The sequence below is a fragment of the Cyprinus carpio genome, chromosome B5 (assembly GCF_018340385.1).
Source record: "Cyprinus carpio isolate SPL01 chromosome B5, ASM1834038v1, whole genome shotgun sequence".
NCBI lineage: Eukaryota > Metazoa > Chordata > Actinopteri > Cypriniformes > Cyprinidae > Cyprinus > Cyprinus carpio.
This window is the reverse complement of record NC_056601.1, coordinates 14,204,494-14,228,624: the sequence shown is the minus strand read 5'-3', so window position 1 is coordinate 14,228,624 and position 24,131 is coordinate 14,204,494. Positions and strand designations below refer to the sequence as shown.

Here is a 24,131-nt window from a genome sequence, read left to right as displayed (position 1 = left end):
CTCACATGTGGGAGACCAATCAATAGAAGGTTGGGGGCAGAAACATGTTCCGTAAGGTATTATTCTTAAATATTAATCACTTCAATAAAGATCGCTGAGGCTTTGAGATCTAATGGACCAAGAGCTGGCCCTGTACTGTAATGTATACAGTATATTGTACATTACCACATTCCTCATAATATTATATAATATAATTGAATATAATATATTTTCCAGTCTCTATCTAAACATTTTTTGAGCAAACTGGACTCACCTGAGCACCATCGGCTCTAGGGCCTGGGAGGCCAGTCGCTCAAACATCCTCTGCAGAGGAGGGTGGAGTGGGTGATCTTCGTCTCCCAAAGCGCAACTACAGCGCTGAAGCAAACGTGAGTGCAGACCCGCCTCACACAGGATCTGCTGGTTCCTCTCTGAATGCACTAGCAGCTGCAGGATGTTAGCAACTGCCAGCTGCAGGTCCAAAGCATGCTTTGGAGCAGAGCGAGGCTAAAGTGAGCTGTAGGACACTTACAGTAGAACACTCAGCTCAGATAAACACTAACATTCTGAAATGTTAAAATTCACACTGCAGTGGCACAAGTCAAACATAACATGTTATTACTAGTCATTCTGAAAACAAGTACTTAAAGCAGTGGTTCTCAACCCTTTTTTCCACTGCGCCGCACTATGGTCCAAGTTCAAGTCTCACGGGCCTTCGCTGGCATTTTCCACATTTCATTTTTCTCCCTTAATAATAAATTTGTCCATTCTGATGCTCAATTTTACCGAACTAAGGGCTGCTGATGACTATTTGAATTGAATTCTGCCAAAGTGCGCTTGTAAGTGTTTGTTGAATGCACAACGTTAATAACGTGAGTACAGGTCTGCTGCTCATGTCTGAAAATACTATATGAACAACAAAATTATTTTACATAAAAACATTATAGCTTATATTTGTTCAGTACATTTTTTAATTAATGTAAAAACTAAAATGAATCGTAAAACTGAAAGCTATTTTTTAATAGTGTTCAGCATGGTGGGCCACATTTGAATTTGCGATGGGCCACGGGTGGAGAACTACTGACTTAAAGGGATAGTTCACCCAAAAATGAAAGTTCTGTCATTAATCATGTCGTTCCAAACCCGTAAGACCTTTGTTCATCTTCAGAACACAAATTAAGATATTCTTGATGAAATGCCAAGAGCTTTCTGACCTTGCATAGACAGCAACACAACTGACACGTACAAGACCCAGAAAGGTAGTAGGAACATCGTAAAAATAGTCCATGTGACATCAGTGGTTCAACCTTAAAGGGCACATAACATACACAGTTTCACTTAATCTCATGTTAATATTGAGTACCTATAGAGTAGTACTGCATCCTTCATATCTCCAAAAAGTCTTTAGTTTTATCATATTTATAAAAGAAAAATACAGCTTTCCGACTCTCTCTGGAAAAAGCAGAGCTCCTGTAGGCGTGCTGTGGGTGGAGCTATAATACTGATGTTTTGTGTTGTTTCCATTAACATATATTCACGTATGTGCTGATTTCCAACAAAAGACAGAAATCTGATGCAGTTGTACTTCCCTGAATGTTTTTTTTTTACCATGTTTTAATAGCAAACGATGTGCAAATTAAGGCTGTACGATATGGACAAAAAAAAAACCTATCACGATTTTTTGATAAATTTTGCGATTTCGATTTTAATCACGATTTTGACACACACAGACATGCTTTACAGTCATAAATGCATTCAGTATAAATTTGAAACATATTTCCAAAAGAAAACCAATGAGAGCTTTATCAAAAAGTTGTAACATGCCTCTAGAAAAGACATAAGTCAAAATAATCACTACGTAAAGATGTAAAACAAAATGTCTAGACATATGGCAAAAAATAAATAAATAAAATAAAATAAAATCCGTGTCTAGGGCTTTTTTTTTTGCCATGCATTGTTCATAGAGCTCATTGTAGCGGTGCCTCAGGTGTCGAAATAGATTTGTTATACATTATACAGGTTCACACGTACTCCGTCAGCAGTGCGTATACAGTATGTGTATGCAGTTCAGAAGCAGCAGCGAGAGCGAGTTATTGTAACACGAAAGCACATTAAAATAATACGCGAGCACGAATCTCTCTGCTCGCAGCAGATTTCCTTCACTCTGTCACAAAACCAGACACGCCTGCTCAGATACACGCTGCTCTCCTCCGGAGAGAGTGCGCGCAATTAAAACATGCCTCCTCTCACTCACTCACTCAGAACTCTCTCTATCCTCATGCGCTAGATATTCATTCTTTTTGCACCTTTCGATTTTACCGCGTGCAATGTGAACGTTCTGATCCATTAACATGGGCTCGGAAAAAATAAGCATCTCAGACAGAGTGTGTGAACCTGGAGTTAGGCATATGCCCAGTCTGTTCTGTTCTCGCGCTCAACTTAGGTGCGCTGCATTCTGATTAGATCGGATAGCATACTGCGGGAGGTCGCGGCCGTGGAAAATCATGCTATAAAGCGATTTAGGAATCGCGCACACTCAAATCGTGGTTTTATTATGATTTCGATTAATCGCACAGCCCTAGTGCAAATCCAGCGTCAACCTAGGCCTTGTTTATAAAACATTCGTCACTGAAATGACGAGAACACACAAACCCACTTGCTACACTCCGTTGCTGCCCCGGAAAAACAAACTGCATCCACTGACCAATGTTCGTGTAATGCTGGGTTCTTTGGGAAGCTGAACATGGTAAACTTTCCCTCACATCCAAAAACAAACTTATTTGGAGACATTCTCAAACAAATCCTATGCAGCACTGTCGATGTCATTAAATCCACAATTGAAAAAAAACAGCCGAAACTTTTGCCGGAAGTAAGATTTTCGGCACAGAAATTATCCGTCATTCGTCCAAGTTATTCCGAATCCATCTCTTTAACACTGTGAACAACTCTGAATACATGAAACACCATTATAGCCCCCCTTTAATTTTATGAAGCTACGAGAAAACTTTTTGTATGCAAAGAAAACAAAAAATAATGACTTTATTAAACAATTTCTTCTCTTCCGTGTCAGTCTTTGACACACGTTTATGACAGTACCATGATGCATGTCCTTACTTCCATTCAGAAACTGATCAGAAAGCTCTCGGATTTCATCAAAAATATCGTAATCTGTGTTCCAAAGATGAACTTAAAGGTTTTAGAGGTTTGGAATGACATGAGGGTGAGTAATTAATGACAATTTTCATTTTTTGGTGAACTATCCCTTTAAGCAAGTTTTTTACTGTCCTGTTTTTCAAAGGTACACCCCTAAAATGAATGTTCTGGGTTCTTACTGTCGATTACCACAATGTAATTTCATCTTGTTTGTAAAATGTTCTTCTAACGGAAGTCTGTGAGCTAATATACTGTACTGCATGTAACTCTCCATTTGCTCTGTGTATCTCTCCAGGGAGCAGCCTACAGTAAATCATGGTAATCGCGGCAAACAACAAAACAAGAATACTGTTGATAGCACTTAAATGAGAACATGTCTTTAAGTTTCACACAAAATATGATGCGTTCATTTCATAAAATCCTTCACTTTGACATCTGACTGTAGGTGAAATATAATAATGATAGTAATAATAATATTTTAATTAAAGATGTGTGAACAAAGTCTTTAAAAAAATGTAATCAAAATAAATACAAATAAATTATATAATTGCATATTGAGACAGCCTTCATCCCACAACTCTCTCTATACACACACACAAACACACACACACACACACACACACACACACACACACACACGTATATATTTATAACCATTCAGAACTTACTGTCACTTTTGAGCAATTTAATGCATCCTAATTAAATGAAATAATTAATTTAATGAAAAAAAAAAAATATTGATCCCAAACTTCTAAACAGCAACACATTCTCTCCTAGCTACATATCAACACCAAAGCTTTGAATTAGGACAAACATGGTGTCAGCTCACTAAATTTTGAGATAGAGCCAATGTCTACAAGCAGCTCATACCTCAGGCTGTGTGTCAGAAGAAACGGAGGGTAGGAGGTCCAGCATTGCCAGCACTGCTCCAGGGTGGATGACTACAGGGTCTGAAGAGTGCTGGGACGGATTTCCCAAGTGCAACTTCAGGTCCGTTAGGACTTTACCAGGAGTAGAGTTGGATGAGCTGTGATAGCCATGTCTATTGGGAAAGAAAAGATTGCTTAATGGGTCTTCTTAGTCTCATCACTTAGTGTCAGTGTCTGGAAAGTGTAATTCACTTATACATTTTGGCTTGGCAGTTTTATCCTGATAAAAGCTAATAGGCTGCAAAAGCTTAGAGAGATTTTTTTAAAGAAGGATTTTTTGGTTCTTAATCTCAAATACAGCACCGAAATGACATTTTGAAAAAATATCAGCTTTTAAATAAGGTTAATTATGAATCAAAACTCCCCACAGAGAGCTTGAAAAGCAAAAGGACTGAAAAAGCTGCCTACACAATACATTTTTGCAACTGCAAAGCTTTACAGGTAAGCAAAGTAGCTCAACATGGCAGATGAAATGGTGCAGAAAAAGATGAAAATATAGTCAATGGAGATGAACAAGGAGAAGAAAAGTGAGAGGTTGCAAAAGTTGCAGATGGTAATCACTATGATCAGAGGGAGGAGATGAATAACAGTATGCTAAACAGTAAGTTTCCTACCACCAGCAATTTGTCTATTCACACTGAAAACAGAAATGTAGACTGGCACAGCATAATAACTTTTTTTGATGTTTAACATACCGCTATTTTGAACCAATGCCATTTCTGGGTGGGCAGGGCTAAAGTAAATATATACACTACATAAACTAAATGTCCTGTTGCTTGTTGGGACTTGTTAGGAAAATAAAAAAATCTGACTTAGAAGCAATATCTTTTTTTTTTTCACTTTTTAGGTTATCATATTGTAGGAACTGAATGTAACAGCTCATAGGTCTAGTTCTAAACCTGTATGTAATTTTTATATGAATTTTTATTGAAAATGACTAGTGACATCAATTCAGATGAATATATAATACTACATTTCTAAACAGTTTTTAGTCTACATTAGGGATGTTCATTTTAACCGGTTAACCGTTAACCGATCGTTAAGAATTTTGACCGATTAATACAATCAGTTAAACGGTTTAAGAAGTCATTTATTTATTTATTTTCAGTAATTTAACAAAATATTTAAAAAGGTTTGCTGCATGGTTAAAACACACTACGCGTATATATAAAAAATGTTTTTAGAAAAAAAAGTCATGTTTTATTATTTCATTTTTAAATAGGCCTAATGCCGACACAAAATGTTTACAAACATTATAATAAACACTGTAAACATAGCTATTTTAGTTCCCCTCACTCCACAACAAATCCTTTCAATTAACAGTAGCCTATTTAGAAAAGAACAAGAATTAAAAATCAAAAGAAACTATAGCAATATAAATGAAACCAACGTTAGGTCTCTCATTCGACACAAAATCAAATGTTTCCCTATTTGCGATGCATCCGAATAACAAATTAATATTTATTATGTAGCCTACTTCACTCGCATTCCAATATCCACATAAAACAAAATTTTTGCATAACATCAAGGCGGTACGGCTACAACACTTAACGGCACAGATTTTACTACATATTTAAACTGAGCAGTGTGTTTATTTTGCAATATAAATTACAAAATGAACAGTAACTCTGCATACTAGGCTACTCGTTGCACAATTTTTTGTTCATTTTCTTAACTTATTTTTTTAAGTAAAAATATATTTCTTGTATAGGCCTATTTATTAGTTATTAGTATATATATATATATATATATATATATATATATATATATATATGTATATATATATATATCATGTGACACTGAAGACTGGAGTAATGCCAGTTTTGCCATCATAGGAATAAATTAAAATGTAAAATAGTTTTGAAATACATGAAAAAAAGAAAAATTTTACATTTCAAAATAATGTAGATAATATAGTTCACATTATAACAGTGTTTACTGTATTACTGATCAAATAAATGCAACCTTGGTTAGGATAAGAATAAAAGATAAGATAAAAAAAGGATAAGATAAAAAAAAAAAGAATCCCAAACTTTTGAACGGTGGTGTATTTATGCACAATATGAATCAATATGATAAATAACCCATTTCTAATAATGGCAGATAACCAATATAGTACCAATATAATTGCACATCCCTACAGTAAGGAAAGGTGTGAGAGAAAAGTGAACAAAAGAAGGAAGAGGAATTGAAACAGACTAGAGAAAAAAAGGGTCTGATCACTCGACAAGCACAGAACAGAAACAGAAAAAGGAAAAGACAAAGGGAAAAAAGGAAGAGGTGGCAGAAAGCAGTACCTCTTCCTGGTGATTGCTGGCGTGCCCCAAGGAGAGGGCAGCGAGGTCTCATGAGTCAAGCAGGGGGGCACCTGCTCGGCACGACTACAATGATTCAACCACAAACGCAGAGTCACGACCAAACAATCAACATGAAGACAGACCAGACATTCACACAGCCATACAAACACAAACAGCAGGTCCATACCACACACACCCCGCGTGTGCAGCCAGGCAATGTCAGAGGTTACGAGAGACAAAGAAATAAGAAAGAGCAAGAGAGGGAGGCAGTTAGTTCCTGTTGAATATACAGCTCAGGGCACAGCACATAGAACTAGATGATCTACAGATCATGCAAATCTAACACAAACATAAGCCCAAAGCACAGCTACACTCAGATAGCATGTGAAGCCATTTGCATCTTCTGAAGGTCATGACTAATGAGAATGATGCATCTAAACTACACTCTCAGCAAATCAGGGATGAGCATGAAGAGTCAACTGGTTGAGTACTCATTCTGCACCTCAAACTACACAAACCGATTTTCCTTTGTGACTTTGCCTGCCATAGAAAACAGTGGCATTCTAGATACGTGTTTACATTATGAAAGGAAATGTTGTGTACTTTCAAGTGCATCCAAGTAGTAATCTTTAAAATTTGTTTATTTGGTTCTTGTAAGAATCATGAATTCCACCAGATTGGTGGAACAAAATGCAAAAATAAACTACTATTGCAGAGTGCATTTTCTATTAGGCTTAAGTGGCAATTTTTATTTTTGTATTTGAATAAAAAAATAATATAAAAAAAAACACAAAATAGTATTTTTAGAATAGACATTTTTACATGTTAATTTCCCTAATGGCGGTAGTCTAAATTTAAAATTGGTTTCTATGTAAGCCCTGGGTGAGGTCAAACGTACTTTTAATTTTTAATTACATCACTTCTTCTTCTTTCTTATTTTAGCTTGTTCGTTTTAATTTTCAAAAGTAGTTGTGCATGGTTTTAATTAAACCATTGTGCTCATTTATTTTTTTAAGACATATGATAGTTTGTTAAAGTTTTTTTTTATGAAACTGTCATTAATGTCAATGTCAATGTCAATTTATTTTCTAAAGCACTATTTAAAACAACAGCTGTTGACCAATGTGCTGTACATAAACATTAAGCCATAAATTAAAATAATACAAAAAATAATAATAAATAATAAATAAATAATACAAAAATAAAAGATGGGCTTTAGTGATATGTTTGTGAATTAATCAAAATATAAAATTTATAGACATGTCAGACCTTAATTAAAAAAAAATTTTATGTGAAAAGAGTACTCGACTTTAAAATTTACTCAAAATGCCCATCCATACTAATGTCCTCTTAAAATTTCTCAATAAAAGTAAACTGCCCCCTTAATTGAAAAAGGGATTTCATTTTCTTTTTTCAGCCTTTTTACTGATATCACATACAAAACACACTGATCCTTTCTATACATTAAGTAAAGACAACTTCCGTTTATCCACACCTGTCAAAAGAGTCGGTGGCCACCTTGTACAGGTAGATGAACAGCTTGCTGCAGTGCTTGAGTGTGGGACACACGTTTTCTGCTGGTATGATCTCATCCTCCAGTAACCGCTGGAATGGTTGGGCATTTGAGGGGAAGACAGTTGCTGGACCAACTTTCTTAGCATCAGAAAAACATCCCAAAAGTCGCACAGCATCGGCCAGCTTCTCGTACTGGATCTCAGTGCGAAAGAAGTGTGAGTTTGCAGGTTCGTAACGCATGGCTGCTGTTAGAGTGCAGAATACGGTGTGTAGTAGTTCAAAGACTTTGTTCTGGTTGACCTTCTCCCAGCCGCTGACAGGAGGAGAACAGAGAGAACGCTCCATGGCAACCAACAGTGAGGTCACGTACACAAAGCCTCCCACCTTGCGGAAGACGGTGCGTGTACGGTGGCTCTCGCGCAGCACTGCTAACAAAGCCTAATGAGAAAGAACAAAGAATGTTAGGTGAATTTAGAATTAAATCATAAAGATGGAAGTTAACTGTCTAACAAAGATGCTTTAATTCATTAATTCAAAATTTTGGGTTTAATAAGATTTTAATTTTTGTACATTTTTAATAAGTTTTCTAAAGAATCATGTGAAACTGAAGACTGAAGTAAGGCTGTGTGTCCACCAAAGAGTTTTTAGTCAGCTAAAAACACCTAGCTGCGAGCGCTTAAGGGCACTTCTGTGGCCAGCATTTTTTTCAATTGAAACGCTTTGGTTGCTATGATACGGAATATCCACAGAAGTAATGTTGCAGACTCATCGTTAATGAAACGCTGCAAGCATTATTTTTCATATCAATATTCATATTAGTCCGGGAATCCCATCTGGTAGACATTAATACTGGGAGACAAGCAATATTAGCTTCTCCTCCATTGTTGTTCACTCATTGTGATCAGGGATCTCAGGAACCGCACTCCAGTGCTTTGAGTCTTACCTCTCCTATAGGTCCTTCAAGGTATCTTAGAGAGGTGAGTTGTCCAAGTCCCAACATCTAACTACTGGGGTGCCTCAGGGCTCAGTTCTTGAACCAATTCTCTTCTCTGTCTACATGGCATCACTAAGTTCTGTCATTCAGAAACATAGTTTTTTATATCACTGCTATGCTGATGACACTCAACTCTACCTTTCATTCCATCCTGAAGATCTGATGAAAGCTGCTCGCATCTCAGTATGTCCTAATCTGAAAAGTGAGTGATGAGCGTAGCGTTTTACCCAAAGTTGAACATTAGATGCTCAGCACCTTGTCACGCTGGTATTTTAAAAACCATGGTGCTCCCATTCAAAAGAACAGAAAAAATATGTTAGCCTCAGGAAAAACAGTCTGGTGGACACACAGCCTAATGGCTGCTAATATATTATATAATATGATATATTATTGTATTATATTACATATAATAGAAGTGCACCAAAATTTTTATTTGACAACTGCAACATTTTGATCAATAAAATTTTGAAGCATTTATTTCAAAATGTGGACATGTACTATTTTCCAAATTCACTCCATTGCCACCTGTAACCAGCTTGGCTGAATGTGTCTCTTATTTTCTTCACACAGTTATAAATGTCCCTCACCCGTAGAATGTCAGTTTTGAGCTGTAGCTCTGTTGAAGGTGCGGAGTGCATAAGGCCGAGCAGAGTACCCATGTCATCATCTCCAGATGGCGACAGCACCAGCTGTTGAATGATCATCAGAGCATGTTCACGACACTGACGGTACTTCACAATGTTGTGCACACACCGGGCTCCACCAAACTCCCGGAACAATCCTGAGAGATTCAGATTTTCTCATTAAAAATTCATCTCGGTGTCATATAAGCTTGGAGACAACTTCAGTTTCAACTTTATAGCTTGGCAAGATATTTAATGTATTGTTTATGTAAATATTAGACACAACAAGACCACAGTGAGATTTAGAAATGACTGATCACCTCACTGTCAATGCCATATTTGGAATTATTTGTTAATTCTGCAACAAAGCCATTCTGACTGGATAACAATAAATAAAGCATGAGTGCATCTGTGAGCATTCTGAGACTATCAGCAGCCATGATATAGAAGAGAAATGATTACAGAGCTGAAGTTAAGAGCGTTTCCCAACCAGAGACCTGACTCAGCACAGAGAGTGAGACTACTGCAGGGCCTGAGAGCATGAAAATGAATTTTGACTTATCCCTGAGAGCTTAAAAACAAAGGAAAAACGGCAGTAAAGTAACATAATTATAATGAAAGCCTAAGGGGCGCACTGGAAAGTTTTAAAACCAACTATGTCATTCTCATATTTCTGTTCAAGACCATATGAAATAAAATACAACTTACTTTTGTGGCATTGTGTCTATGTATATTAGCTTTGAGACTATCTATATATTAGCATACTGTTAAAGTTTATAAAATTAGCCTTTAGCAGATCTTACAGATTTAGTCTTTCTTTTCTAACAAAATATTTAAAAAATTGTTGTGCACCACACAAATTTGTCTAATCAAAGTCTCTCAAGAATGAATAGGAAGTAGTAAATGATGGTTTACAGCTATGATGTAACTAAAGCCTAAATACTATTTTAAAGGAAAAGGGACAACTCCAAAATGATATCACTGTGATTGTTATTTTCTTGTATTTCAGTAGAGTACTTTTCATTAAAAAAGTAAAAAAGTCTGTCCAAAAGATGAACTTCCTGTTAGGCACGAATAAAGTAATACCAAAAACATTACTTAATTGAATATACAAGGTGTGTTTGTGGTTGGGGGGTTGTAGAACTTCAATTCTGTGTAAATCTGAAGAGCTTCTGCGTGACAGATTCCGTAAGGCCCTGATTATGAATAAAGGCAGCTAAAGAGGAAGAGACGGTAAGACCAAAACTACTGCGTCAGTCTAATTCCAAGCCTACTGCTCACCATTTCCTCTTTCAAAACCCAGCAAAACTCCTTCTGGGCAGCATTCTGACATGTGGTGTGATAGCGCTTCGGGTGATCAGAGTTTATGTCCCGGCCTGTGGCCCTTTCCTAATCTCAAACCCCTCTCCAAACCTTCATATTACAAAGTCAATTTAAAATTAAAAAAATTAAAAAGAAACAGTCATGCACACATTTACCTGCATTGGTGTTCGATCCTTGCAAGAGGACCGTGAGTGTCTCCATGACAAGCCAGGCAAGCTGTTTTTGCTCTTCAGCCACATTGTTCTTGGCATCACCTGGCCACAGTGGTGGAAGCAGTCATTGAAATTATAACTAGTATCAGCATTGTTAGTGTTAAAGTCAAAGGCACATGATAAAATTCCTAAAACTTAAAACTTGAAAAACTAAAACGTATAAAAGATACAAGCTAATTCAAAATATTAATAAGCACTACATAAAAAAATACTTAACCCTTACTAATAAATATTATTTAATTTTAGTTCACAAAAGATTTACCCTGCTCGCCATGGGCTTGCGTTGGGTCTTTCAACAGTGCTGCATATTTGTGAAGCAGGTTAACTAACACTTCCAGGAGTCCAACTTCACGGAAGACATCACTGAAGACAGGATGATGGCGGCCGAGTTTGAGAAGAGTGCGAGTGGCTGTGATGCTGCATCCGTAAGAAGTACTTGACTTTAACAGCACGCTAACGCTAAAAAGCTCTTTGCATGGTACGTAATTAAGACCGAAGACAACAAACTCCAGTAGCTCAAAGTACTTGGACTGCACCTCCGGTAGCTTTGCTACTCGCTCTGCAAACTGCGACAGCGTATGCTGCGCCTCTAAGATGAAATAGTTGGCATAGTCGGCGGCGTATATGTTGGCAATTGCTTCAAGGATCATTCGTGCTAATCGACCACTCTTGGCCTTCAAGAAGGCATTCTGAAGCACAGAGAAAGCCTGGATGTTTCTGACCGTGTGGCCTGAAAAAAAAAGATATTGAATCATGAGCAGTCATGGACAAAAAATAACCAATACATTTTTATAAATGGCTCCTGTTGTGTTCCACAAAAGTCAGTCATTTATACAGGTTTGGAACATTATGGTGAGTAAATAACAAAAGTATGTTCAGTTTTGGCTTAACTGTTCATTTAGCACCACCGTCTAGACTCTAGAACTCCAGTGACCTTTGGTGGACTCTAGCTAGTAACACAAAACCTCACATATTTTCATTTCCCCTCAACCTGAATGCAGAAGTGTATATTCATGACATAACTTGCAAATAATTCTGTTGTTAAAAAGAGGTCAATAACACATACAGCAAGTCACATAATACTCATAAATGAACAGCACTGCCATAGTTGAGACCAGCTCCTTCAAGTCAGAGCCCAGAAGAGGGTTGAATTCAAACAATAAGTCTGTAACAAGACCAAGACTATGATTTATCTATTTATTTATTAACACCATGTCAACAGCAAGGCAAATAACATATTAAAAGTCATTAAATTAACAAAAAGATATACAACACATTTAAGGTTAATACTAAAAAAAAAAAAAAAAAAAAAAATCTGAAATACACTCTTTTTTAAATACAACAGTTAAACACATCTCTGAATAAAATTGTCTATTTACGTTTAAAACAGTACCCAACTCCATGAATATATGATGGTCTTAAATTCTGACTCGACGACCAAGACCTTAAATATATGGTCTTGGACTTTAACTCGAAGATTAAGACTAAGACCATGAAAATAGATTCTTAGAATCAGACTCAAGGCTCATATTTTCATGGTCTTCGTCTTGTCATGGACTTGGGAGTATGTGGACTCGGTCTTGACACTGACTCAACCTTCTCCTGGAATCTTGATTCAGATGAGCTGGTCTCGACTACAACACTGCTGAATAGCCACCAATGTCCTGGGCACAAAAATTGATTACTGGTGTTTATTTCTCCATTGGGTCTTTCTGAAAAGTAATTATGCTATACAGCTAGGCTTCAAGAAAAACATACTGTATGCAATAATAACTATGAACACCCAACCATCACATGATCATAGAGCGAGACAAGCCAGTCCTTCAACCTTGTAACCCTTAAAAACACATTCTTGTGCATTCAACCTTTATGAACTTCCACTTCAGAGAGCGCTATTGCTGGCTGAGTGAAAATGACAACACACAAAGTAGGAAATGAACAGTCTCTGTCTTGATGTGACTGGGTGCATAAACAATATAATCTGGCACCATTATTTTAATTACAGCATTTAATGGCTCTTGGCGAGGCATAAAACAAGCCAAACAAATAACCTAACCAGATTACACAGTAGGTGTCTGCCGTTTGCCGCCTTCTGACCAATTAATGCCATTTACAGCCAGTGAACACTAATGTTTTAATTCTCCCTCAGAAACCGCAGGCCCTTCTTCTCTTTCTGTGACTAAAAGAGTAATCTAGCTGATGAAGGGAGGCAGCAGCAGACACAGATGAGGGGGTTAATAATTGAAAACGCTACGAGGAAGAAAACTGCTAATCTCACTCAAAGGTTTAGACAGCCATTGATTACAGCTAGGTTAATTCGTCCTGCAAGCTCTCAAAAAGATTTAAGTATCATTGCCATATTCTTTGAATGAATGAATGAAAATAAAATCATTTAAAGAGTCATTTGAATTTCTTTGTTTGGAAGCAAGAAAAGAATCCCAGTGGACGCAAAAATGCGAATGACTGCAAATATAGAAGCACGCTAAATCTCTAAAGTATTTTAATAATGCAAGCCTTAAGCCTCAGCATTGCAAACTTGCCATCTGAATCCCAATATTTCCATGTTTCCTGCCCAAAGTTCAACATACCCCGGAATTTCACATCACCAACTTTCACACCCAGCTGTGCTGTGACACAAGTTCAGAGTCAAGTGCATGTCAATTTATGAGGACTGACCTTTCCCAGAAGGCTGTGGAACCACAAAACCTGGAAGCAGGAAGGGTGCTCCGGTGGTGAGACCAGCTGGCTTCAGCTCGCTGACACCATATGTGGTCAGAGCGGTCACCAGGTTCACCAGGTCCTTTAGAGCATCTTTGGATTCATCCTCTTTGGCCTGCTCCAACCTAATATGTACAGCAAGTATAACAGAGAATATCACTACTCAATCATATCAGAATTTAAAATAACTGCACTGCCTCTTAGTGCCTTTAAATTATTCATTTTTGGGAGTGAACTATCCCTTTAAGCTAACACTTTAAGTAAACATAGAAGAAAGATAATAAAAGAACTCAAATACTTTAAGAAATTATATTACGCAAGAACACACTCAATTGACCAAATTGCCAGTAAAGACATTTAGAACGTAACAAAAGATTTTTTATTTCAAAATTGTTTTTTTTTTTATTCAAAAGAGTCAGTTTCCTTAAAAATATTAATCAGCACAACTGTTTCCATTTGATAATAATACGAAATGTTACTTGAGCACCAACTCAGCATATTAGAATGCTTTCTGAAGGATCACTACCATTCCGAACTTTTGAAGAGCATGAAATATTGATTTTTTTAGAAATAAGCAATGTAGCAAGTCTGAAAATGTACTGTCTGCTGATCATTTCTGCAAAGTAACCCTCTTCCTAACCACACATTATCCTTCAAATATAAAATGCTGAAGATTTGTGCAATAAATCATTAAAAATCAGTCACCTGATCATAAGATCTATGAGGAAGGTGTAGCCCTGACACATGCGGAAGTCATCCAGGAGTGTCTGAGAGACATCACTCGAATCCTTCAAAAAACAGGAGAGCCCAGCAAACATCTCCACAATCTCCAGAGGAGAGAGGTCATCTGACTGCTGCATGTTCTGGATGCACGTAGACAAGCACTCTTTCTCTGCAAGACAGAGCCAGAACAAACATTGTCATTTTTTTGCAGTAAACCAAAAAAAAAAAATGCCTTCATACTTCAAAGGACTTAAATCCATCTTAAGGGCCAAGAATTGAGCATTGATCCATTAACTGCAGAGCAATTCTTGGCAAAAGTGTCTGAAAACACCAGACACTGATCTCTAAAAATGCTACAAGCACAACGATGAGTGACAGTAACCGGTTACGTAAAGTTAAAATGTTACTAGGGTTCATAAGATGCCAGCAGCAAAACATTGTCAGCATTATGCATCCATGCACAGCAACAGCAAAGAACCACAGTGAAAGAAGTCAAATCATCACCGCAACTTACCGTGGATGTACTTGACGACGTTAACGCTGAGCCCATGTCGGGAGATGGTGGTAAGCACTTCTCCGGCGCTCTTCCTCCAGGGTAGGTTGTGGGGGGGACACCAGGAGGTGATGGCACTGAAGAGCAGCTGTAGATCATCCTTCTGGGCCAGCTCTTCTGCTGGAGACACGTAGCTGCACAGCTTCACAAGGATCTGGGAAGAAAAAGTCACAGTTGGTCTCAATATGTATATTTTATGGATATTTTATGGAGAAAACAGTGTTCCTAAAGACAGACAGACCTGGACAAAGACTTTCTGTAGGAGAGCTCTGCGGTCCGCCAGAGGAAGCTCAGTCTGGGTGGCACCAGGAACCTCGGGCATGTGGGGCAGGTCAAAAAACAAATATAGACACTTCACCAGTGTGGAGGGCACCGACATGGTGGTCATACAGTCCACTGTTTTCTGTAGAAACATAGAAGGGGAAGGATTCAAATTCAGCTAACTAGCAGATCATGTTTTTTGTATGCATTCGAATACAAATAACTAGCAACCTGTTTAATATTCTACAATTCTGTTAACAGATAGACTAGAGAAGGGATGAGTCACTTTGGTATAAATAGCAATCTTATGAAACACTGGGTTTAAAACCTCATAATCATCATTAGATAGCTTACGGAATGGTAAAACGAGGATTATAACAGTTTTGAGGTGTAAACTTGAACAACTTTTACTTGTATGACCTATTTTCTGTTACTACAAATGATTATACGCTACCGTTCAAAAGTTTGGGGTCGGTAACATTTTTTAAGTTTTTGAAAGAAGTCTCTTATGCTCACCAAAGCTGCATTTGTTTAATCCAAAATACAGCAAAAACAGCAATATTGTGAAATATTCTTAAAATGTAACGGCTTTCTGTATTAATATATAGTTTAAAATAAACTGAACAGTAATGCAGATACTTAATTACAACCTTTATTGTCTAAATCCAATAAACTATGTGTACTTATGAAAGGCTAGAAGATATACAGTAAACCTAAACTTACATGATGTGTGCAGTGCATCTCATTACACAGTCTGGGTCTAAGGGCCTTTGTGAAACCCTGATAAGCATATATGGGAGATCAGTGATGTCATCACTCTGCACTAAAGGGGCTCAGGTGGACGTGACTGAAACGAAATGCTGCAGGTGGGTCAGATCTTCGCTTTTCACAGCCATGTCACCTGCAGCAGTCTCGCCTGACACTAATCAGAGCATGATCCTGCTGCCGGTGCCAATGAAACACCGATGAGAGGATAAAATCCCATCAGCCGCTTTTAAAGCAAGTCAGGAAGTGGTAGGATTTAGTTCAATCCAGCCAATAACTCTCTCTCTCTCACATAAACACACACATGCACAGCCCAAGCACTTTTTTCATTGCAGGTTCAGTCTGCAGCAGTGTGCACTGTGCACAGGCTGTCACATAAAAACTTGTCTACTCAGTCAGAAACATTCAAGTTTATTATTAACAATCAAAAATGCTTTCCAGAAAGAATGAAAAGCTCAAAAGATCAGCATTTACTATAGAATTTTATTTTTTTTGAAACATTATAAATGTCTTGGTCACTTTTGATCAATTTAATTAAATCCTTGCTGAATAAAAGTATTAATCTTGTAAAAAAATAAATTAATTACAGATCCCAAAATTCTAAACAATAGTGCATTTATCAATATAGTTACCGTTCTTGGTGTGAACAGGTCTTAAGACAAGGCCAAAAAGTCCCAGCAGTGCCAAACCTTAATGGAGGATGCATTACAGCACAGTCACATTCAATGCTTTCATAAGAATGAGACAGCAAAACAGAAGATTAATCACTTCTGCATTTGCATTCCAGTAAACACACTACGTGCACAAAAAACAAAGCATACCACTCTCTGTCAAATCAAAAAAATCCACTATTTAGCAACATTAATTGTCTTCTACATACAAATTAAAAACAGTTACTCTGATAAAGCCTCTCAGGCAAAAGGTCCATGTGTGAGAGAAACTGAACCAGTTGGACTCCATAAAGCCCCTGTTATGGCAGACGGTCAAGCCTTGAAATAGCTCTCTCTGTGGTAGATAACCTCAACACTGAAGAGACACTAGCGGTCAAGTGTATATGACATCTACAGCCACTAAACGATGGTGTCTGACAGAAAAACACCAATTGAAGAGGGAAAAAGAGGACTTCTCACAGACCTCAACGCAGAGGAAGATGAGACAAGAGAGACGGCGTCCGTGAGGCTGAATTGAGGGTGCATTGGGAATGTAGAGCATGAAGGGCGTCCTTACAGAGAGAAAAGAAAAGACCTTTGTTGTATCCGAGGGGCAGAGGGTGTTGCCAAAAGCACCAGTTTTTGTCTGCAACTCACAGCTTAGAATAGAAACATATTTCACCCCTCAAAAACTTGTTTCACTTCTCAAAACTAGAGCCTCCTGCCTGAAAAGATGATGGTGCATGTCCAATTAATTCAAGCTCATCCTCTGGATTATGACAAGCTCTAAATTGTGCCATATCACTGGATCCGCATTTCAAAAGGTCTGCATTTAGGTGGTGGAAATGTGTTTTATGTGTAGTGCAGCATGGAGATTTTATCAGAAAGTGTTTTCATTATATATTCACAGTAAAGCAGAAAGAAGCAGGAAATGTAAAAATAGGCAGTGTGTGTGTAAGAGAAAGGGCACTTATTAGGCCACACTTCTGCACTCCATCTTTATGTGCACAAGTTCTTTTCAGTGTGATATGGAGGTAAATGATCCTTAAGGATTATATGAACCAAAATAAAATTAGAGCTAACAACAGACTTGAGAGAGATTTGAGCATGCTGGCAAAACTTCAGCCAATTAATGAGATCCTACTTTATTAAACCAGGCCAAAACATAAACAACTTGTACTGCAGGAAAATAACCATCATAAATATAACAAGGATACATGAACATTAAAAAGGGCTAATTATAATAGCAGACACACTTCTGTTAAAATGTTCGGGTCAACAAGGATGCAGCAAGTACAAAAATATTTATATTCTTTTGAACTTTCGATTCATTAAAGAATCCTGAAAGGCTGTCTTCACAAAACAACATTAATAATAAGAATAAGCATATTAGAATGATTTCTGAAGGATCATGCTACAGTGAAGACTGGAGTTATTTTACATCAAAGGAATTAATTAGTTTTTAAAAATTAAAAATTCTTTGAATAACTATGGAGAACCATGCGAATATCATGTTCATCGCTGTGCCATGGTACTGCCACAGCACTTTCCATACGAGACAAAACTTGAATAGCTTTTATTCTTGTAGGAAAAGTAGTTACAACATTCCCATTCAGTCGATACAATGGGACATCCACAGACAGCCCTTTAATAATGCCCATGATGTAACCATGCCCTTCTAACAGAGTAAATCCACATATACCCGGAAACCATTTAATACTACAGTGCATGGCATGGCTTTACTGTAGCCCCCACAATGCACTGCAAAAGATATAGAAAAATTATATCCAGCACCAGCTACTAATGAATAGATTTCATGAGATACATTAGATTCTCATTGTGATGCATAAAATTTACATTGGCCCTTCCAAAGTGCTATAATTTAATGAGATACAATTTAGGTACTGACATAATGACCTCCCCTGGACGAGAAATCTTCATCTCTACTCCGTTGACTGACTTCAAAGAGCTTTGGATGAGAGTGGGATCAGTCCTTCCTCATCTAATGAATGACATGATAGGCACATTGTCTGTTTGATCAATCCATGAGAGGAAGTGCTTCAGGGCAACAAAAAAAACTAGTAATTGGAGATTATTTATGTGGCTTGTAGCTGACCACATCTTTCACTTCAAACAGGGCTTCACAAAGTGACCCTTGACTTTGTAGTCATGGCCTCAAGCTGTGGAGGCTTGAGCAATCAATAGCCTGAGAAACGGGTCCTCTGTGACACCATCCTCAAGCTGGAAGTTGAGACGTCAGGTCTGCAACCATTGTTGGAGAAGCCATCTTTCACTATGGAGTGAGGAATATTCCTCCTTTCTCCTGCTCTTGGTCAAATCCAACACGTACTAAAGTCACCATACTAATCCATTCAGCCTCTAAGTAGTTCTCCAGTTTTTTTATCTAGAAGAAGGCAGTTTCTCTCTCTCTCTGATAACTGTGGTCTGTGCAACTCGAGATAAGGTGAACCAACCACACGCTCAACAAATTACACCTGCTGTTTCTAGATTTAAGCAAGCCACTGATAGTGTGCTGAAAGGCAAACCTAGCATGGCTGGTTCCAGTTTTTGAGTATATGTTTCATAGGTATTGACATGCCAAGGGCCAATTATGTTTTCTTAAAATTCGAAAAACTTGCAAACATTTTGGTAGAATACAATTTTGGTAGATAAACAAAAAAAAATTAACTTAAAGACACACACCACTCAAAAATGAAAACTCTGGCATTAATTGCTCACCTTCGTGTTGTTACAAACCCGTAAGACCTTCATTCATCTTTGGAACACAAATTAAGATATTTTTGATGAAATCTGAGTGCTTTCTAACCCTGCATAGACAGTAACGCAACTACCACATTCAAGACCCAGAAAGGTAGTAAGGACATTGTTAAAATAGTCTGAAATCAGTGGTTCAACCTTAATTTTATGAAGCTACGAGAATACTTTTTGTGAGCAAAGAAAATAACAACTTTATTCAACAATTCTTGCAGGGTCAGAAAGCTCTCGGATTTCATCAAAAACATCTTGATTTGTGTTCCGAACATGAACAAAGGTCTTACGGATTTGGAAAGACATGAGGGTGAGTAATTAATGACAGAATTGTGATTTTAAAACTATACCTTTAAATTGAAAAAAATATTTCTCAGTACTACAATTTCTAGAGCATTGTTGATCAAATAAATGCAGCCTGGGTGAGCATAAAAGAGTTCGTTCAAAAAATAAAAAATAAAACATTTAACAAACTGTTCATGCATTTATGTCTCTGCATATATTTTTCTAGACCAGCTGGACCTAGTTTTTATTTGTAAATGCTTCTTGTGATGGCTTCATCTGCTGCACATTAAACACACAGACCTGTCCTGAGGAAGCCAGCAGGTTGATGGTGGTCAGGAGCATCCAGCCCCGGCTCGCCTCCTCGCTCTGATTTACCTCCAGAAACTGGACAATGGCTCTGCTGGCCGCCTCTGTGGGAGGAGCACACACGCACAAACAGAATCACTGACGCGTTTAACAGTCTGTGCATGTGGATCAAATCCATTTTCACACGTCAGCTTGTGTGTGACTGGCCTCATCTGGGGAAGGACGCTGAGTCAATTAGAGGTGATGACATGCAGGCAGTTTCATTTCCCATTCATCCATGGCTGCCTCTTTTTGAGATGCAATATCTTGACACTCCAGTGAATTCACAAAGAATAAGATTTTCTCAGGAGAATGTTATTTTCTGCTCCAATGAAAATGCAATCATATAATGACATTTTGAAAACCATTTTTATTAAAAGTACAATAAATCTCACATACAGAATATTATTAACATTATACATAAAGCTTTTCATTGTATGAGTATTATGAATATAGTTTGAAAACAAAAACAAGCGTTAAAACATAATGGACGGTTTAAAAAAAGCTCCTAAAATGCTTAAACACTTACTCCTCATTGTCTCATGAGATGCTCAATGTGGTGTTTGTGGATCTATGCAGCATATGCTGTCACGGTAGATTACATCACCAAAAATAAATATTACTGTACATCATGTGCCAAGCCAAGCTGCCAACACACAGTGTGTGGACAGCAGAGTAACTCAGAGACCATAAAGCCCAGATTGAGTGTTCCTTAGTAATAAAAGCAAGAACACATAGGTATAAAGCAGATATAAACTTATTCAGGATCAACACTGTAATGTCTATACAAACTTATTAATAAATAGAGGATACAAATTATATTAAATCACTTTAAAAATAATAAAAACAACATTTTACTTGTGTAATAGGCCAATTTAAAAGTTAATTAATATATTAAAATGAGAGGAAAAACAGGTGAGATTTGTTGTCTATCAGGAATTGAAAGGCTTGAAAAAAGTATGCATTTCATTCCAGAAAATATCCAGACAGAAAGAAAGAAAATAAAGTTTAGCAAATAAAAGTGTGGTCAAATCTCAACCTTCCAAAAGAACTGATTCTGTATTGACTCTTAATTTAACAAGCTAACACATTTTTTCAGACTTTTTGAGTTCAATTACATTGGACCAGGTCTGTCTAATACATACTTGTTTGTTAAAGGGGTCATATGATGCTGCTAAAAAGAACATTATTTTGTGTATTTGGTGTAATTAAATTAAAAAAACACATTATTTTCCACATACTGTACATTATTGTTTCTCCCTATTGTTGCCCCACCTTCTGAAACGAGTTGATTTTCACAAGGCTCATCTCTCTGAAAAGCGAGGTGTGCTGTGATTGGCCAGCTATCCAGCGCGTTGTGATTGGCTGAATGCCTCAAGCGTGAGACAGAAATGTTACGCCTCTTAACATATTGTGAAGCCTTGTCCGGCCGGAGCGACGAGACAAAAACATAAAACCCATTATAAACGTGATATAAACATGATTTCTAGTCCTGTTTTCTTTTGGAAGGCAAAAACAAAGTAGTTTCGCTTTCTCAGTGAAACAGCGTCACAGACCGCGGCCTTGAGTGAGCAGAGGTGGGCGGCTTGAGAACGGTGCGGCAGGCGGATTCTTCAAAGCAGCGTATCTTGGTCTTGCAGCAACCACATGTGACTACCCCGGGCTGGACTGCTTCGTCCACGGTGAAAGCCGATTCGGCGATCCACAGTGCAATGTTGATGTATTTCCTCAGCGACCAGCACGGATCAGCTCCAGGCATGACGAAGCAGATATCGTCCTCTTTTGGAAGGCCAAACAAAGTAGTTTCGCTTTCACAGTGAAACACACAGTGTCTATACGACATGGCGGCGGGGGCAACAACAATACTACAACGATAATAAAAGGTACGCCTCCTTTCTTTGCGTGAACATCTGGGTGCCGTTATGCAAATCTTCCCACATACTGACGTAGATATGTGGGGGCGTGTTAGAATGAGCCGTTTCAGGGGGGCGTGGACGAGTGTTAACTTTTATAAAGAATATCTCTTTGTATTTGAAACTTTAATCTTTGCAACTTCACATATCTTCTTTATTCACCAAGAGCTTGTAACACTCCAAAGAGAAAGGAAAATTTGAAATTGCATCATATGACCCCTTTAATAAAATACCCAGTACATTCAAGTAGTTTGAAGTACCTGTTGATTTATTGGACGCTCTCCGTCTGATCTCAGTCACCATCAGCCTGGACACCTGAGTGGTGAACTGCAGCAGGTCTGAAAACTTCTCATTCATCGCGTTTGGTGGAGCGTTCCCAAACACCTGTCACACACACAAAAACACCATTTACAGAGCTCAAACAACCCTTTTTTCCCTCTACAAAGATGGGGACCTGTTGAGTTAAAGCTGAGGTTTAATCAACAGTCACTCCCTTGATGTCTGAAGAGCAGTATGCTCAGCTTATAGAGTTCTTTAGCTTTCGTAGCAGCACTGATAAGACATTCACAAAACTGCTCTTCAGCATCTGGCACACTGTCAGAATATCCAGTCAAGTTAGTATACTAACCACAAACATTCATAAGAGGCGCAAGACCATCATGTTCAAATCTAGACTGTCAGGCCTCTTGTTGTTTAAAGATATCAAAATCAAGAGAGACATACGGCGGTGTTAATGCTAACACGCTGCGTTTCACATGAGTCTATAGCTCTGCATCAAATATGACTGCATGGTAAACAGAGAGGCTGTTTCATCCCACTTCTACAAGTGCTCTCCAAACGCGCACAGGCTGCAGCAGGCCAGCGCTCTTTCATGCACAATGATGAGGACATATGCAGTGTTTCTGTATAATCAAGGCTGGATGATTAGCACCATCATGCTCTTCTCCAGCCCACGAGAGTCACTTGATGTCATAACGACTACTTAGCCTTTGTAAATGAAGCACTTGTAACTGCTGGTTCTCTTCTTCTCATTGTTTAAGTTAACAGTAAGTATAGTGTAAACAATTTGGCTTAAAGACAGGAATTTATTATTTTTATTATTAGAAGAATATAGTGATTTGTCTGTAAAAGAAGACAATGTTTTAAGGTTCTTGCATTCTAACAATATGAAATTTACTGACTATATATACTAGGAGTGGGAATCTATGGGTATCTCATGATTCGATTCGATTATGATTCAGAGGCCCACGATTCGATTCGATTCGATTACGATTAACGATGCATCACAATGTTGTCATACATCCTGTACATCTATTAGGGGTGGGAATCTTCAGGCACTTCACGATCCGATCTGATTCCGATTCTGGGAGCCACGATCCGATTCCAAAACGATTCTTGATCTACATTTTTTCCCAAATTAATTCTTCTGATGTACAAACACATCTTTAAAACTTTACATCTTTAACAAAATTGCAGTTATATGCTTTTTGTTTATACTTGGAATCCCTGTATGTCAGTACTTCCATCTTAAAAATAGGGGTGGGAATCTTCACTGGTTTCACAATTCAATTCAATTACAATTATCATTATCAACTCAATATCACGATGCGTCACATTCTCAGTTTTCAATATTACTGCACATGGCTACATTTTCATATACATTTTATTTAAAATTTATTTTGTGCAAAATTAACTTTCTTTTTTTATTATTATATAAGCACAGCAGGCTATTTTTTAAAACAATTACTTATTTAAAATAAGTGTTCTTTAAGTGTCCGAAAGTTTACAGACAATAGTTGAGGATTTTTCTTTTTTTCCTCAGCATTATTGCCGTTTGATTATTACTGATGAGATCATAGACGGTGGCAGCTTTAACAGGCTGCATTCACACTAATGCACAGATCTATTTCTGACTGTGTGTACATCAATTTCGTATAAAAATATTCGAAAATGCAAGTGCATTTAACCGTAGCTGAAACTGAGCTTCAGGATAACAAACACAAAGCGCACATGACAGTCTGTCAGTGCGCGAGCTTCGTGCATCTAATGGTACTGCATTCCAAACGGCCTAAATGAAAGCATATAAAGTAAAGTAAAACACGGCGGGTGGAAGCACAGAGTGTC

At 37.7% G+C, this 24,131-nt stretch overlaps 1 protein-coding gene across 6 annotated transcripts in view; it reads right to left on the bottom strand.

Moving 5' to 3' along the window:
- Positions 1-24,131, bottom strand: part of wdfy3 (WD repeat and FYVE domain containing 3) — a 72,218-nt gene that overhangs the window by 33,272 nt on the left and 14,815 nt on the right. For 4 of the 6 annotated variants that reach the window (XM_042724531.1, XM_042724528.1, XM_042724530.1 and 1 more), the window contains exons 3-15: positions 22,268-22,391; positions 20,050-20,159; positions 15,261-15,422; positions 14,981-15,173; positions 14,449-14,635; positions 13,702-13,868; positions 11,288-11,755; positions 10,969-11,067; positions 9,455-9,648; positions 7,854-8,311; positions 6,359-6,442; positions 4,003-4,174; positions 254-468 (exon numbers count right to left, since the gene is read on the bottom strand). In XM_042724531.1, coding sequence (XP_042580465.1) covers positions 254-468; positions 4,003-4,174; positions 6,359-6,442; positions 7,854-8,311; positions 9,455-9,648; positions 10,969-11,067; positions 11,288-11,755; positions 13,702-13,868; positions 14,449-14,635; positions 14,981-15,173; positions 15,261-15,422; positions 20,050-20,159; positions 22,268-22,391 — 2,633 coding nt within the window. The remainder of the gene's footprint in view (positions 1-253; positions 469-4,002; positions 4,175-6,358; positions 6,443-7,853; positions 8,312-9,454; positions 9,649-10,968; positions 11,068-11,287; positions 11,756-13,701; positions 13,869-14,448; positions 14,636-14,980; positions 15,174-15,260; positions 15,423-20,049; positions 20,160-22,267; positions 22,392-24,131) is intronic. The other 2 variants (XM_042724532.1, XM_042724533.1) reach the window with 1 other exon arrangement.